Consider the following 17,794-nt stretch of genomic DNA (forward strand, 5'->3'; position numbering starts at 1 on the left):
AATTGTTATAATATTTTGGTTTAGCATGCATTAAACTCATCATGCAACGGAATGGTAGTAATGAGGGTCCTTTATTGTACAATTGTAGTGTGAGGTCAAGACACTTTGAATTAAGTCAGTTATATATATATATGCATTCTGTTTGACTTGGAAAATTAAATCAATTCTGAACAAATTAAAAGCTTAGTGAAGCTTAGTTGCAGAATATTCAAGTTTAACATAACCTTAACCAAATTTGTATTATTATTATTTATTCAAACAAATATGAGGGACGTTGTAATATCTTTGTATTATATCTTCACAGAGTTAAATTCCGCCATGTATTTATACCCAAAGAATAAATATGTTGTCAAATTTAGTTTTGTTTGTATATGTATTAATCTATACATATTTGTATTTCATTGTATGTAGTTTTATTATAAATTCATTAAGTCAATTTTTGTTTTGTTTGTCATTTCAATCTTTCAAACCTCAGTCCTAATTACTTAAGGCTAGATCAAGTAGGGTTGCATTTTACTTTAATGTATTATAATTAGTACTTTTCTAAAATCAGATCACATTAAATATTGTGCTGTGCCAAAACGCACATCAGCCCCCACGGCCTCGGAAGCAATTTACGTGACATTTAAAAGCTTGTCAGATTGTATTAGATTAACAGATGAAAATTAATATAAAATAAGTGACAATGAAATTAGCATCACAAAAGATGTATTTGCCCTTACTGAGAATACCATTTTCATAATTTTTGGGCTGTAATAAATATTACTGTGATTTGTTGCACACTGTGAGGAAATGGGTTCAAAAGTATTACAAAAAGGTTCATGTGTACAGGTTGAAAAAAGTTACGTCAAGACAGACTCGTTTCCCACAGATACGGTTCACATAAGTCATGATATATAATAATATCTGATATTTCGTTCTATTTCATGCTTGTTTGGATGTTGCAAGCATGTTTTCTTGACAGAGACAACCATTTGTTTTATTCTAGGTGGATATAGCACACAGTATTGCATACTGTGCACAGCCATACGGCTACAATCTGTGTTTTAATTACCAATTCACGAGATGGGATTTCAGAGCCAACCCACAGTGTTTACGACCTGCTTGTGAATTCTGCCTTCCGCCATACATATTTAGTCAAGGTGGACTGATTGCCTGGGAAGATAAAGGGAGGACAATAGAGAGGGTGTCATTAAGTTACTACATTTATACTCCAGGCATTATGCTGCTCGTACAAAATGAAAGAAACTCACAGTTAAACTCTTTTGCCTGTGTTCTTGCAATTCCTTGAACAGATGGAAGCCTCTGTATTTTCTGTTTGCCCTTAGTTTTTCACTGTTTTATTCAAACTGCAATGACTTTATTTCTCTAGTGAAATTGTGTTAGTAGTCAAAACTTAAATCCGACATTAGGAGTTTGCATTTCTTCTGATATGACTCTGCTATCTCGGCGTTTGCCGTTTTAATTTAATGGCTTGAAATGAGGTTTGAGGAGAGAACATCTATATTGCAGTTGAGGGAATTGACTGCGTGTGCATGTGTGTGTCCGCTGCATAGTCAAGTGGGAGTTTTCTGTCTGTATGATGTGTCCTGTCACTTTCTTTAAGTGAAGCTGCCAATAATGAGGCGTGACTAGCCTTGGAAACACAATGCAGGCCTCCAATCAATCTCAGAGAGGGGGGGGGGGGGGGGGGGGGGTGTTAGAGGGACTGGGACTGTCACACACCTCACACAGTGTCATTCGCTTCACCCAAGGGACCAATTGAAGGTCAGACAGGGTGGCCTCAGTCCAAACCTGTCAATCAGAATTAGCCTCATGATGGTGATTTCACCATTAACTGGGATTAACCCATACGTACACTGCTGACCTGTTAATAAGAACATATCATAAAGTAACCGTTGCATATCATCTTAGTCAGGTACAGAAATACCTGCATTACATATATCAAATTTTTTGCTTGGACAACTCCTCTTTCCCATCATTGTCAATATTATAGTTTGAGTTTTCTCACAAAAAAGTCCCATACCCATACATCTACTCATCTCAGGAGTTTCTCTATATGGCTGTGAGGACTGTGTTTAGCAGATTCAGGCTGCTGTAGAGACTCTATCCATTTTACACTGCTGCTGTGTCAGGAGAAATTCTTGCCTGTGTGAGAGCTTCTGTCATCCTGGCCTAATGTCTCTGCAGTAGCCTCGCAGGCTTCGAGCCAGACAGCCCACCATGCCCAGGCTGCTGAGCAGGGTGGAAGAGGTCACGGCAAAAACTCTGAATGATTATCCCCTGGGACACACGATGAGGAAGAATGATTATGTATGGAGAAGATCATAAGGTGTGAGTGTTCTTGGTGGCACCTTAAACCTTGTTTGAGATTGAACAAGGTTATATTTAAACTGTCAACTAATATTAATTTGTCTCTTCTTTAGCAAAATGTTAATTCAAACTTTATTGTTGAACATTTTACATGATTGCTTGAAAAGTTTAAACGGTGAATAAAAGATTTTGGGAAAATGTTCCGAAAATAAACGGAGAAACTAAAACTTAGTGATCACACACAGATTTTATAAAAACACCACATTTCCGTAATGGATATGCTCACGGATTCCTTTGGCCCAAGCAGGACCTCACGGTTTTATTGGTGGTGATGGAATGAATGGATTCAGGTTAAGTTGTTGAGATATGTCCCTGTTTGAAGAAAGTTTTACCAGTATAAAATAAGAAATGGAGGAACTATTCTTTATGTAATATATATACAGTTTATTTTCTGTAAGATTAGAGTGCTTAAATTATAACTCATTATCATTAGTCCTGCTGCACAGCTTTGGAAGTTGGTGTGGCAGAATTGCACCCTGTTGCTACCCACTAAAGTTAGAGAAAATTGATGTTGCCTGGCAGGAGATGCAGTGGAAGTTGTCTGTCAGAAAGAACTTCGACAAATGGGAGAATGTGACCTGAGAAGTTCTCACCTCATAAGGTGCCATAGCATTGCAGAGGTGGCCCACTATCATCATTGTATCATGTCAGTGAATCTCAGTGAAAACGTCTGAAGGTCTATAAATTATAAAGATATGTTTTCAGTATGGATAATTCAAACATTATAATATAAATATTACTTATCGTTCTATATCACTTGTCATTTATCTTGCAATAAAGTGCTTAAGTAAGAATGAATCCATTAATATGATAGATACTAATTTGTTTTAAATGGCACTAGACATGCTTATTTTGCTTTAAGTTAATTTGAAGTAAACATAGAGTGCACAGTGTGATATCTTTAGAATACTGACATGATCAGCATTTTGCTTTGCTGCCTATAAGCGCATGTTCACAACTCATATTTGGCCTTCCATTTAATTCATATTTGTACGAGCGAGGAGTTGAAAAAAAAAAATCTGCTGCCTGTGACAAAGCAAATCTGCAGCCCGACTTTGCATGGAGTTTATCTCTATAAACCTTTGACCTGCGATAGTCGCTTTGCATTCACCTAAGTGTGACCGGGCCTTTATTGGCAAAGCTTAATTTACGAACACAAATCGAAGCACATCTGCAGTTGAGCAAGAGAGTACTTTGGTTTTACTCGTGTAAGCCTTCAGTAACTGTTCTCAGAAATAGTGAGTAGAGGAACAACCACTGTGGAGAGTAACATTTTTGGAGGAGGCAAAGAAGGTGAAGGGGGAGTGATTGAAAAAAAAAAAAAACTCTGCACAAGCATTCAGAGAGAGCTTTCAAAACCAACATTTGGTTTGTGTTATTCCTTCTGGATCAGTGAGTAACAAGACCTGCCTGCTTATTAATACAAACGTGTGTTTTTATCATAACGCTCACAACGGAAACAATCCAGTCTTTGTGACAGCAGCGCCAGCAGTCAGACCACTCGGAAAAGCTCTGAGGGGAAAAGTTAAAAGTTGTCTTTCTAAGTCAGTAATCAGTAAGACACAGCGCATAATTTGAATATCAAGTATCTTTCACTGCCTTGAGATGTTGGCATTTTGTCAGTAGGAAATGTTCTAATACAGCACCAACAATTGCATTGTGGCTTGCATGCCTTCTCTCCTGCCCTTTTTTTTTTGTGGGTTTTGATATGGTAAAAAAATTATACTACTACTGCAACGAACACTGTTTTATCTCCGCCACATTCTCAAGCCAAAGTTAATTCAATGAGCTACTTCACTGACAGTGTGTTTTTGTGGCTCTGTGCTGGATTTTTTTCATTTGTGTGTGTGTGTGTTGTTTTTAAATGTACAAATGCATAGCTCTGAGTAGTATGCTCATAGCTTAGAGGAGAAAACAGTCTCGGTGGCTCAAATAAAGCCTGGAGAGATTTTAATTATAGGGGAATTAAAGAGGGCAATTGACTGTTATTTATTGCAAGAAAATGTGTAGATGGGTTTCTGAGAAGAAAGATAATTTGAAGCCATGTATATATGAAAACAGAAAAAAAAAAAAGGAAATTGCAATTTAGTTAATTTAATTGTGTTGATGTAAATGAAAGAAAAATGTCCAGACTAATGTTTGGGGAAAAATGCGATATGGACTCAAGACCAAAACGTCTGTTTCTCAGGGCAAGCAAAGAAAGACTTTTAGGTAAGATTTAAAAGAGTTTCTTATTTATAATTAAGTAATAGTGAATTTTTAAGAGGCTTTCCTCTAATAAGGGTTGTATTAAATAACAGTTAATAAATCAAGCCAACTCCTGGTCTACAATATCAATAAAAAGAGTGTATGAATACTGAAACAACACAGTGGCCCATGGACTCTATAAAATGCGCTTGGTGAGCTTCCACAGCGATGGCTATCTTGACCTGGACCTGGTCTATTACATTCGAGGTAAGATACCGATCGGGCAGGATATTCCCTTAATTTTCACTTCAGTATCTCCAGGGTGATCTACATTAAACCTGCCAAGAGACAATCTCCCAGGGCCTGGTTAATTTGATTCCAAGTATGCACCGCGGTAGCCTCTCCGGAGGAGGAGGACGTGGTGGCAGCAGGAGACTTCATTCACATGGAAACCAAGTGATCCGTGGGCGAAATCGTCCGCTATTCCAAAGCCAAGGGAAATGTTTCCAATTTAGAGCCATTTAAGTGCACGTTGTTTTTTCCTATTATTGGAAATGGTAGTTTTATTTATTTAAAGGGGCCCTTAACTGGTTTGTTAGAGCTGAGATGGCTTCAGGACTGCTGTTAAGAGCGATATGTGAACACCTTGGACACAGCTGGGGATAGTAAATGGCAACATCCAGCAAAGTATAAAATGGACGGTTGATATAACTGCAAATTGAGTTTCATGAGACGGATGCAATGTTATTGTTTACTGTTCATGGTAAAGTATAATTGAGTTGTGCTTGCGGACCAAGGTGATATTGCATATATTCACAGCTTCAGTTAATGTCCCTGCAGAAGTGTAAGAACACCATCAAAATAGAACCTACAATTATCCCATCGTACCATTGCTTTGTTTGAATATAAAGGTCAGTGCACTTAGGCAGTGCGTTAACTATGTGGCGGTTAGACAAGTCACAGTCAAACCTAATTTTTCAATTTTGATACTGATTCTCAAGCTCAAAAACGTAAAGTTTAAGAAGTTCAAAACTTCAAACTCCAAGATAAAAATAAAACCCTTGTTCACTTAAAATGTGTATGCACATTATCTGGAGAGGGACAGTGACTTGAAAGGTTAAGACCCGTATGAAACTTGACCCTATTGCACACAAAGTAAAAGGGTTGACACCTTGCAGAGAGTGTAAAAGGAGTCCCAACATCGTGATGGTACATTAACAGCTGCCAACGGGTAAAACTCTAAATCAAATTCAGAATCACCGGATCCGAAGGGACACTCTATTTCTGACCCATTTCCCACCTTTATGAATATTGTGCGGAATGTATTTGATGTTGCTCCTCCTAAATTCAACCCATCACAAAACAATCAAGACTGTATTACTAGGTCAAGGTCAGTAGTGCTTGCCTTCAGGCTACTCTTGCAGTTTTTTCTCCCAAAGGATGGCCCAAAGGGTTTCCTCCTTTTATACTCATCTTATTGTGCTACAGCTTTTCTTGAGCTTGAAACTACATCTCTTACCAATCTTACCATCGCATTCATTTGTTTAGTCCGTGATAAGTTATTAAGAGCAGAACCTAACTGTTTCTTGAATTGTCCTCTGACTCCAACATTTTAAATAAATGTAAGACTTTTCTTAATTTGCAGACAAAGTGTTTGTAAGAATGTCAAATACTGTCTTCAATTTGTAAGGAATAGCTGTAATCTCTGTTTATCAAGAAACACAGCCTTTCTTATTTTATTCAGAGAGTTCACGTCTGTCAATGCTCTTGAACAATAATCACTATATGTAATCACTATGTTAAATGTGCTTTTGTCACATCATATCGTGCTTTCTGAGCATGCCGCCCAATGTCTGGGGCCGGTACAACGGGCGGGCAGATAGAGATCAGCAGTGACTGAAGCCTGGGGTTTGTCCTTCCTGCAGCAGTGAAGGACAGCCTTGGGTTTGAGAGGAGACTGACATTGATTTTCTTGGCCTGGTTATGTGATGGCTAAGGCACCTGCTTCTGATCGTTAACATTGACCAAAACCGTTCTCTCTCTCTTTTTTAGTTTTTCTTAACAACATGACTACCCTGACATGCACAGATGCATATATGTGCACCCACAAACACACACTGAAATGCACAGACTTCAGGAAAGGTGAAGCAGGGGGAGCTGAGAAGTGGCTAAATCCTCCGGTGAAAATCATCTAATTCGCTAACATGTCACACGTCCTCGCCTTTACCAAATTGGTTTATCGATTTTTCTCTTTCAAGATGTTTTTTGGCCGTCCACTGGGAACAAACCCTGTATTAATTCTGGCTACAGGGTGATCAATATAAATGGCTGGCTGGGCATTGTTTGATGGAACAAGCATAATCAGCTACTTTACTTTGAACTGAAAATATAGTATCCATCCCCAAGGTAATTTACCTTGTACCTTGTTTTACTTAACTTGCAGTGGTTAGCCCGATGAAAGGGAAAAAAACAACAACACACTGATACCTGACCAGGACTCGTTTTGTTTTATCCCCAAACAAAATTATGGATTAAACATCTGAATGCCTGTGGCCTATTTATCATATGTTAGAATTTGAAAAAAAGTACTGTAGAGGTGTCGGAGACAGATTAGGTTGGTCGCACGCACATTAAAGCAGCTCACCTGTGGGTTTTGAGTGTGTGATATATTCAATTTACTCTCATTATCTTTTATCCCTCACCTTATCTTCCACAATCCCAACCCTGTTTCTATCTCTTTAAAAAAAAGTTGCGAAATTCTCTCTATCATGCACCTTTCAACTTTATATCCTGCTGCTTATGATGCCAGATTGATGGGAAAGGCACAGCTACAGTATGCCCTGACAAATCGGAGACCGAATGTCTGATGTTGAGACCTGGCCATGTCTCGGGGGAGATGGTGGAGATGGTTAGATGTCAGATTTCCCACTCCTCTGGCATGCTCTATCGTCTCGATGTGTGCTCTATGAGCGTGTGGCTCGAGTAAACAGTCGGCCCAGTTTGGGATGGACTACAGACAAGGATCTGAGGTAAATGGCAGGAGGTTAGGGGATATGTTACAGGGGAAGGAAGAGCAGAGGCTGCATAGAGATGAAGGGATTATGGCAATGAATCATCTGCTGGTGGCAGTGAATGTCTTTTGAGGATAGAAAATTGTATTCTGTCTTTGTGGTGCGCGGCATAACAGAAATGAAGTGTTAAACCTGTTGCTTTGAGAAAATGAGAGAAACCTTTATAGTGCACACGTTTTCTCCTTTAATGAACTCTGGAGTGAAATTGGGGTTTAAATAGATAGTAGATTGGCAAAAATGTCAAGGAGAACAATATCTGACCGTATTCCTTTGCAACTGTGTGTGAACAAAATAGGAATGTTGTAATATCAGTGGGTGAGTGAGTAAGTAATAAATGAAGATATCTCAATTTTTGGAGTAACATATCCCCTTCTTGGGCAATGAAACATTACACAACTATTATAAATGATGTGATTTTACAAAGCCAAAGTTGATATCTATAAATGTCTTATTCTATTAAACCACCAATCAAAACCTGTACTGTAAACAGAGAAATGGGGAAAAGATGGGCTTTTTTGTTATTAAAACAATTGTCCATATTTTAATTTACTGAACAGCTAAGAAATCAAATTAAACTAAATTAACCACAGTTAAACTGTAAAATACTGTGAAACCACCTTGTTTCATTCAACATTACATTACATTATTGGATACACCATCTCTAGATATGCCATATGAAAAGACAGCATGAACTTTGTGAAAAAAGTTAAACTGCACGATTATTATTGTAATCTAAATAAAAAAAACATCTTCAAGTGACAAATTAGTTTAAACTACTGCTTTCTGTGGTTATTTTTGAGCACCATTTTAACTGACACACATGGATGATCTTAAAAGGAGGAATCAAATGCATACTAAAGCCCATGATGACAAGAAACTGCAGAGGAAGAAGAGTTTGTGTTAACCCTTTGGCATGTCCTGGTTATCTGGAATAATTTGTGTTTGTGTGATCTAAACTTCATCAGTACTTCACAAATATAAACAAACACTTCATGCGAGATTAGGAATGAGTTTCTTTCATTTTGAGGTTGAACCTCCTTTAAACTACGCAGCGTTATTTCAAGCAACAGAGCAGCCTGAATATCAGACATATTCTAAGGATATTTGCTGTGAACCAATCTCTGAGCTTAGTCCACATCATCTCTACAGGGGGTGGGCTCTGACTGGGCCTCTCCAAACTTGGCTTCTACTGATCTTCAGCTCTGATAAGATCAGGAATGATACCTTGATAAACTTGAAAATCTGTTTTCCTCACCATCGTGTGGAGCTGTTCAGGACAACAGGCCGCAAAGCAGTCCAAATAAAGATGCTCCCTCCAGCGTACTTCAGCTCTGGAACTATATTCTTATGTTTGTATGCAGTACCCTCCTCAACCATATGTAATGCTGCCTGTTCTTTCCAACCAATTTAAACTCAGTTATTTTAAGTACACAAAACATTTTCCCTGTAGTGATGTGAGTGTCATTGTGCTCTAGCTAGCATGCTCTAAAGGCATGTAAAGGCAGAACTATAGGATGCTGACTGTGAGCCTTTAACTGTTACTATGGGCTAGGTTTTCACCTCACTGAGCATCTGTATTTCCCTTTGGAGTCCTATTAGCGTGGCGCCTGCTTGATGGAAAAGTAGCCACCACACAAAATCTATATTAATGGACAATTTGACTGTGAACTCTTCGGGATTGCAATATAACCTGTTATACCCTCGGACAAATATGGAATTCTGGATGGTCTTCTGATATCACTCTTTTGTTAGGATTGCAGCAGATTCCGTATTGTCACCTCAAAATGAGGATTTTTTTTACATTTACAAATTAGTGCTGCCCCACACTTATGTGCTAATACCATTTTGTTTAAACTATCCTTGAAATATATATCTAAAAAATTCACAAGAATGAAACAATGACGTATGTTATGAGTAAACATATATTATTCATTATTGTACCTTGGATAAGGACTCGGTCATGTGTTGAGACACATTGATAAATTAATGCAGATAATTCCAAAGGATAAAATTACTATTTCTCACCAATCTATAAAGAGCACTGGTATAATGTTGGAATCCGAACTATGTTTAATGATACACTTCATTGTTTACAATCATTTTTGAGCTGAGTGCAGCTTTGACAACGGACCGAATGTTTTAGCCGGAGGGATATTCCACTGTAGCATGGACCATCAAGGTTATCCACATACTGGCAGAACTCAGCAAAACAGAAGCAGTAACTGTGATGGGCATGTCGTTTTCAGCAGGCAGATGAAACTTTGACCTTCATCGTCTACGGTACCTCCCATTTGGGGGGGGGGGGGGGGGGGGGCGGGGGGACATGAGAGCATGCTGGACGTGTGTGCACAGGGGACTGGCTTCACTGCTTCAACAACCAGTGTCATCCACCCCAGATGCAATCTAGTTTTGTGGACAACTTTTCCCACTTTTGGTTAGTATCTTGAGATATTGTGACACTTACTTAAGAATAGGGTTTCTCTCTCAAATCATAGCCACAAACTAAACTGAGGGAAAAAATGAAGCTCTCTTCACTCTAGTAAAGGTCACAACATTGACTGGCAATTGCGCTTGTTCACTTCTTCATTTCTTTCTTGTGTTCTTTGCGTTAATGTTTTTTTTCTATAGACTGTCCTCAGTGCAAGGCCAGAGGCAAAGAAAGGTCAGATTAACTTTCTGGAAAGAAAACAGTTTGCCTGGACTTGTCTTAGTTTTAAAGGCATTGTCAGTGTAGACAAAATTAAATGACACTTTCAACGGTGCTGATGATTAAAACACAAGTGAAAAACTAGCAAAGGTAACAAAAGGTCAAAGGTCTGTCGGATAGAAAGAAGAGTGTGCGGTTAGATTAAACAGCTGTAGTGAAATATGCATGTGTGTTGTAAATGCATAGCATCAAATAAAACACACCAACATCCACACAATTACAGTCACATCTTCCCATAACAAGGAGCTCTAACACATAAGTTGAAGTTATATCAGAACTCGCAGGCCTTTAAAAACACTGAATGCCAAACAATGGGAATGTCAGCAGAGTGGTGATAAGAAACTCTGCACATTCGACAACACTTTCACCTTGAAGTGTTGGTGAATGGAAGTCTGGACACATTTTTTTTTTTTTTTCTTGACCAACAAACACATTTCCAATATATTCAGCAATTTTTTTCTTGTCGTTGATACAACCCAAGCAGAAGGGATAGCAGAAAAGTGTTACCTTTAGCCCCGGGTCAGGTCGTCGGGGTCAAAGGTGGTCAGAGGTGAAGGTCCAGGACGTTAGCCATAGGACAGGACAAGGGGCGGGACACACATTGGTGGAGGTTACAGAAATGCACAAAGATATGGCGGCAGGGAGAGCGAGGAGGAGCAAGAGGCACAACCCAAAAATATGAGCATGTAAGGAGAGGAAGAAGGGGACAGCAACCAGGGAGGACTTTACAAAGGGTCGAAAAGGCGAAGGAGAATTTATGAAGAAATGAAGGGATATGGCATCGAGGAAAGGTAAGAAGCAGAGGAGGAGACTGTGAGGGAAAGCGGCTGTATAGAGGGGCTTGGGGCGAAGAGGCTGAGTCAGTTCCTCTCAACAAAAAAAAGAAAACCAGAACCAAAACAAAAAGGAATGAACCCATACCTTGGTCGTTTAACGTCAGGTGCGCCAGACCTTGAAAGGGAAAAAACAGAAAAAAAGAACAGAAAGAGGAAGAAAAGAAGGTCATAAACGGCACGGGAAGAAAAAAAGCATTGTCACAACGTTGGACTGCAGTTTGTGACAGACATCCTGGGGCAGATTTGGATGTCAGAGTTCAAATCAAAGGTAAAACGAGAAAGAGAGAAGAGTATAGAGAGAGAGCGAATAGTAACAGAAAACAAGCAAACACTTCTTGAGTGAGGTGTGGGGGGGTTTAGAAAAAAAAGCATTTTCATTTGGTGCAACCCCCGAAGGCTATTGCTCTCACAAATGCTTTTTTTTCCTTTGGAGTACTTATGGAACACACAAAGAACTGTTTGGCAGCAAAAGACTCGGACTGAATTCGTCATCTTCGACAGTTTTCAAATCATGAAAAAAAACAAAGAATCTCAGCTCTGCAGGGTCTCACACAGAGAAAGGGTCAGAGATAAACCTGGGAAAACGCTACCGGATCAAATGTTTTGTGTTGTCTGTAAAAAAAATTATAAAACAAAGCCGAAGATTATCCCAACACAGATGTGAGAGTAAAGCATCACAATAGCCGCCTAAAATAGTTATTTAGCTTACTGTAGGCTATTGTGCACACATCTGGCAAATCTGCAAATCAATAGTTTTGAAAGATGTCCACAATCAGCGTCTGCTGCACTGGATGATTCCCAGTAACCTCTGAAACAGGTCACAGCAACAAACAAACCATTCCATATAATGTAATAAGCCATATATGCAAAGACATTCACATCATCATGAAACATTTTGTACACATTAGAAAATTGGAACAATGTTGACACCCTGATATCTTAGTAGGCTACAATGCAAGTGGCACCTTTCTGCCATCATCAAAACACCTTGAGTTTCTGGTTAAACACATCTGAAGCCAGACTGGTCGCAGTGCAGCTGTCCCCAGAGGAATAGCAACAACACTGTCAAAACGTACTGCTATTAGCAGAAGCACCTCGCTGAGCAGCTTCAACCTATCAAAGGTCGTTCCTCGCACTAAAAGGAACAAAAGACCTCAACCGTCTCTGAGCAACTTTGTTGTTGAGTGTGTGTTCACATGCGCACTCCAGCTTAGTCTGTGAGGAGGAAAGGAAATATTTCTAGTTCTAAAGCAGCAGCATTTGCATCCACAATGACACAGCATCATAACACACAACAATATGTCTTACTGTTTGAAATATTACATTCAGCCTCCACAGAGCACCTGTTTGGGAAGACTACTAAGCAGAGAGACATAAATGCCTGGTAGGAAAGATAATATTATAATATCTCTTCAAACAACTTTGCCGACAGTTTTTATGTACCATAAAACATCCGGCAGGGTGTCTAGTGGATTGAAATTATTTGAGGAACACCTCAAAATAGAGAAATAAACAAACGACTGAACATGGTCTTAAAGCAGGGTTCATTCTCATAAAAAACAAATGACTAAAGCAAAGTGGATTTAACCCGAGGCAGCAAAAAATATCATCATAGAGGTCTCAAAAGGTCGACACTTTTCAAGCCAACTTGTCTCCCCCTAATCAATACTATCTCAAACGCAACACTCTTGGTACCACTATCAAAGAGCTCAGTCTTAATATCCCTTCAGCCTCAGGACTGTGCAGTGTTGCAGCACTGGAATGTTGTCTTTCACTTCTGGTTGGAACATCATCAGTCACCAGCATCAACCCGATTCTCTGATAAAGAAAAAGTTTTCAGCCTAAAATACCTTTCAGTATAGATTCACATCCCTGGTGGCTGCAGTTTTTTAATATTCAGCACTGGAATGAGTGATTAAGTGAAACACATAAGGGTGTTTTGCCTTGAAACTGCCATACTCAGCAAATGCACTAGGGGTGTCACTCAGATGCCTGTGGTTCGACATATATATCAAGGCCAGGATACCTGAGGTGTTCCACTGATACGTTTACATTCAATTTCCTTTTTTTTTTTTTGTGGACCAAGAGGGGAAAGATACCATCCAATGTCGTTGCAAAACACAACCAGGGGCCTGCTATTCGTCTCCAGCATGAATGCACTAAACACACTTGAAGCGCCACAAGCAAACAGGTAAATCCGAATGCAAGGAGCACAGACGCTCTGATGACTTTTCACTACAAGCTTCCTCTATTGCCCTCTTTCTTAATAACATCTGTGATTCAGGGGGAAGAGGAAATGTACAGGCTGAGTGTTTTATTTATCTGGATGCCGTCAGTTTCCTGCCGGCCCTTTGCAGGGAGTCCAATCATTCTCACTCTGCCTCCCTCTGTTTTTGTTCCCTTACTCATAATCCATTAAGGAGATAAGGCGCAGGCTCCTGCAATGAAACAGAACGGTGCTGTCACTGCATACCAAATCATTCAAATGCCCCCAACCCCACCCCACTCTCATACTGCTCAGGCAGGCAAAACGAAAGTGGCACAATGGCATGGTGGAGGAAGCCTAGAAAAGGTATGGAGGAGTAGGAGAGAGAATATACACAGAGCAAAGGGGAGAAACAGAGTAATGGGAGCAAGTTGTCATATGGCATCCTCACAGGCTGCTTTGACTGGAGACCTTCAGAAAGGGACACAGGTGGCAAAGAAAGGACAAAAATCTATCAGAATGACAAATCAATCCCCAACTATTGTATCAGAAGGTGAAATGAAAAATTAGAGAGGATGCGATGTGATCTCTGCAACATACCAAACTTTTCTATCCACGCAAAAACCTTCTCTCATAACAGAAAGACAGTAAAACACAAACACACACCCACTCACAGCCAGTCATACACGTTTTTTTTGCCAGGAAGTTGGATGCTCAACTCCTAACATGTCAGCTCCTGATCAGGATGTGACAGCCTTTACTAGCAAGTGGTGTGATGGAGGGGGAAAAGACCCGGCAGGTCTGAAAAGTTAAGTGTAAAACATTTGAACATAACAGACATAAGGAAAATATCTATCCCTCAAAACTACAACTCTACATCATTACGTGAGCACGAATCCAATCACAGCAGCACACATACTGAGACCGTGACGAAAAGCCTGCAGAAACGATGAGTCTCCCCATCTCCTGGACATCTGAGCATTTGATTAGTTCCTTAAGTCTGTGGCGAGTACAGATGGGAGTGCCAAACGGAAACCAGCGCCGATTGGAGAGCAGCTCCGATTGGCTGGTTATGATTGAGTGACAGATGGTGTGTGGTCATAATTCTGTCATTAGGAGAAGAAATGCTCCGGTCTTCACTGGCTTATTTTCCTTTTCCTTCACTTTTTCTTACTCTCTGGCTCCACATCCAGCCTCCATTGCCCAGCTGCAGCTGCCTCCTGCTCTCTTCTTCCTCATCTGCTGCCTTTTCTTGCTCCTCTTTCAGGTCTGATGACCACAAACCATTATTGTTTTGCAAACTACTGATTTCATCCAAATTACTTCTGGTGGCTCCTGCCACAAACTGCATGGTAAAGAAACAAGTAAATAAGGTTAACCAGGTTTTCATCTATGAGTTCATCAATACACCAGACAGATACTTACTCTTGGCGAAATGCAGTCAGCCACCATATACAAATAACCCCATGGTTAATACAATGGCTTGTATCATAACGATCACATGAATAACAATTATGTGATTGCCTTTATAATGTCTGGTAGCCTCATCTGCTTGTCCTACATCGACTAAAAGATGAAGATTAATGTGCAGACGTGGTCCTTTTTTAGATGCTCTGTATTCACACACAGATTGTGATAGGAAAGGCTTAATAAAAATAGAGATTTATCTGATTTAGTTCACGTAATGTCGCTGTTTTGTAATCAGCATTCAACTGGTACAGCGTCATCTTGATGACCTTGTAAGGAATTCATTTGTCAAACCTGTTTCTCAAATATTCACAGATTATGATGAGCCTCATCATCCAACACACACACACACACACGCATACACACACGCAACCCAGCAGATGTGCTGGGTCTCAGGGCAGCAGCGCGACACACACAACTGGAGGGAACAGAGAAAAATGGAACTCATCATCATTATCCCCCTCTTCTGCACTTCCTTTCATCACACTTCCACCATCCCTCGTTCATCAGATGGACACATGGACTAAGTCACAAGGAAGAATGTGGTTGCTTCTCCAACCCCCTGTGGTGTCCGGCTGGCATGCTAAATAGCATCATCCTCCAAGGACTCTTGCCAGCATATGGTCAACGCACTTTACGTGCCTCTGGAGGACCCATGACACGCTGAAGCCTCTTCTTTACTCGCTGATAACACAACAGAAGTCACACAACATATTTTTTAAGGACACTGCCTTTGATGACTTTAGCGAGAGCCAGCAAGAACTATCTTAGTGTATAAAAGTCATGAAGTATAAAATAAGAACAATAAATGGTTTTATGTGCAGCTTATTGCTTGATGCACCCTTGGCACGAGATATAAACCTGCACAGTATCCAAAACGTTTGACACATCCACAAATCATTGTCTTTTACTGGGCCTGGGCACAGATAAAGTTTCACGGCAGACTCATCGCTGTAGGTCTTGCGTTGCTTAAAAGTGCAGACATAGCCCTCGAGGGCTCCGAAACAAACCAGGCCAATTTGTAAAAACATCTGCTTAAAAGAAGTTGGAAAGCGGTTCTGATTGAATGTGAAGAATATTCATCTCAGTAGCCTGATCTATAATGCATAGTTCCTTTGCAGAGCTTAAGCAATATAGAAACTGTGGCAAGTGCCTTAATAATTCACTGTGGATTTCTATTCTATGAGAGAGAGAGAGAGAGAGAGAGAGAGAGAGAGAGAGAGAGAGAGAGAGAGAGAGAGAGAGAGAGAGAGAGAGAGAGAGATCGAGAAAGAGAGAGAGAAATAAAATTGGAAGGTAAAGGGATGAGTAGACTCCTACAATCTCACAGAGAGCTATAGATTGATGTCAAAGGTTCCCATGTCTTTCAGTGCCTTAAATTATTAACACAGAAGTTTTCAAAGGGAAGGAACATGTTAAGTTCTACAGTTTAATATCAAGTAGAATTTACCCAACGAGTCCACAGTGGCTTACCGGCAGTGCAGAGACATACACAGCGGCTCACTGAGATTTTATTAAAGGATAAAATGCTTAGAGTGAACATACCCTGCCTTGGTCAGAATATGTTGTACACGCTGTATAGTCTAGGAAACGTCTAAGAAACCGCTCTGCTGAACATCAAAAAGGTTTTATTGATATCTGCCCAAAGAGAAGAGAAGGGCTTGCTGATATTAAACCTTGTCAATTATCTGATGTCTGCACTGACCCTCATTCAAACAGTTTCATAAATCCTTGGGAAGGCTTTCATCTACTGGTGCTAATTAGGCCAAAAGGTTTAGTTTCTGTCGGTGTGAAAATTAAGTCAGAGATCCTACGACGGCTTCATGTCTGTCAGACGCTGCGGTGTCTTTTATAATGGACTTATTACATTGTAGAAAAGCAATGATGCGCATAAGCCATGGATTTATGAATTAATGTATTAAAGAATAGTGAATGTCGCTTCATTTGGCAACTATAGGGAGCAATGGCTTGGGTGGAGCTTGGTTATTAGCTAACAATGACCGTTACGTCTTATTTTGATGAGGCTGACTCGCATGTCAATCTAGCAAACATTAAAAAAAAAGATAGATTTTGTATTTCCAGAGTTTAATTGCATTGCCTGGTTTCTTTGACTCAACATGCAGTGGCTTATTTTATTTGTATGCATACAGAGATAACTGTCACTAAGAGCAGTGTCTAAAGTGAAGATGTACCTGTAGAGAATACATAATCCAAAGAAAATGCAGTGGCGTTATTTTTTATTTTTAGTAGCAGATCTATATATTTTGGTGATTGCATGCGTCTTGTTAAATTGTAACATTATCAAATTCTCTGAGTTAAATTCCAACTTGTACGAGGCTGGGCCAAGAGACTTGATACAATTAGGCCAGCGACATTCGTGGAGATGCACCAATGCAAATTGGTAAATTTAATTGTTCCTTGTTGTGGCATAATGACCACTGGTCGAAGAAATTCCGCAGGATTAACTAACTAAATAATTAACTACAATTAATTGGCAATAATGTGAGATTCTGAAGACTGACCACAGCTGTTTTTCTGAAGGATAAAATTAAGTTTTTTTAGTTTTTTTTTCCAAACAGATTTAAAAAGCCTCAGGTGATGAGTATATGAGATTTGGTTTGGAAACCTCGTGCTATATCATTTAATGCTCCACTATTCCAGTTAATTAGTTATGTAGAGAACATGGTGGATTAGATATTTCTCTAGTTGGAATGACAGTTCTTCCCTGACAGTTGTATCGCAGTCTATTTGCTTTGAAGGCTACGTATCACAGGTTTACGTTCACATTCCAAGATTAAATCAAATTGCTTCCTTTTACCATAAAAATGTAAAAGCAGGGGATTTAACACTGGCTGCAGTTAGAATTTATTTATCCTGCTTCTCTCTGGGTATTATTGATGAAGATCAATCTAAGTTTAAAGGTCAAAGTAAAGCAAATATATGCTCA

General features: G+C 39.7%; 1 protein-coding gene across 1 annotated transcript in view; it reads right to left on the bottom strand.

Moving 5' to 3' along the window:
* nrxn2b (neurexin 2b) overlaps nucleotides 1–17,794 on the bottom strand; it is a 598,599-nt gene that overhangs the window by 422,784 nt on the left and 158,021 nt on the right. The window contains exon 4 of the mRNA XM_062384235.1: nucleotides 11,260–11,289. Coding sequence (XP_062240219.1) covers nucleotides 11,260–11,289 — 30 coding nt within the window. The remainder of the gene's footprint in view (nucleotides 1–11,259; nucleotides 11,290–17,794) is intronic.

Source organism: Platichthys flesus, chromosome 24 (genome assembly GCF_949316205.1).
Source record: "Platichthys flesus chromosome 24, fPlaFle2.1, whole genome shotgun sequence".
Classification (NCBI taxonomy): Eukaryota; Metazoa; Chordata; class Actinopteri; order Pleuronectiformes; family Pleuronectidae; genus Platichthys; species Platichthys flesus.